The sequence below is a fragment of the Galeopterus variegatus genome, unplaced genomic scaffold (assembly GCF_000696425.1).
Source record: "Galeopterus variegatus unplaced genomic scaffold, G_variegatus-3.0.2 Scaffold12109, whole genome shotgun sequence".
In the NCBI taxonomy this organism is placed as follows: domain Eukaryota; kingdom Metazoa; phylum Chordata; class Mammalia; order Dermoptera; family Cynocephalidae; genus Galeopterus; species Galeopterus variegatus.
The window spans coordinates 8,852-9,461 of record NW_007738220.1 but is presented as its reverse complement, the minus strand read 5'-3'; the positions used below and the strand labels follow the sequence as shown (position 1 = coordinate 9,461).

The window sequence follows — 610 nt, the reverse complement described above, 5'->3', positions numbered from 1 at the left end:
TTCATTCGTTTTTATAGCTGAGTAGTATTCCATTGTGTAGATATACCACATTTTCTGTAACTACTCAAATAGGATTCTGCTTTGAAAACTTAAATTATTAGGTGAAAAAGTCTTCTTCTTCCTTCTGTAATAATAGACACCTAGGGTTAAAACGGTGTAAACGAAGAGAGTGGATGTGAATTGAGTATTTGAAATACCATTATTTAATTAGCTAGGTTGTAATGGTAAGTTCAAGTTTAAGGTAAAAGTGATGTGTTGATTTTATGCGCGCTGAATGCTTTCTTTGGTTTGTATGTTTGTTTTCTGGAATGGGAATATATTTAATATATTCCTTCTAATTTTTAAATTACCCTTACCTGTTAACAAAGTGTTTTATGTACTTTTTCCAATTCTTTAGCTTCACCTTGTGATCCCACTTTTATCCTGAGCTGTGCTCCGTGCAATGTGATCTGCTCCATTATTTTCCAGAATCGTTTTGATTATAAAGATCATAATTTTCTTGATTTGATGGAAAAACTGAATGATAATGTCAGGATTTTGAGCTCCTCATGGATGCAGGTGAGACCAAGATCTTTTCTTCTTGAGAAACAACTAATGCTCTTTTTTTTTT

At 32.3% G+C, this 610-nt stretch overlaps 1 protein-coding gene across 1 annotated transcript in view; it reads left to right on the top strand.

Moving 5' to 3' along the window:
* Nucleotides 1-610, top strand: part of LOC103610943 (cytochrome P450 2C9-like) — a gene marked incomplete at its 3' end in the record, with an annotated part of 8,378 nt that overhangs the window by 5,705 nt on the left and 2,063 nt on the right. Inside the window, exon 4 of the mRNA XM_008594997.1 lies at nt 398-558. Within this exon, the coding sequence (XP_008593219.1) occupies nt 398-558 (161 nt within the window). The remainder of the gene's footprint in view (nt 1-397; nt 559-610) is intronic.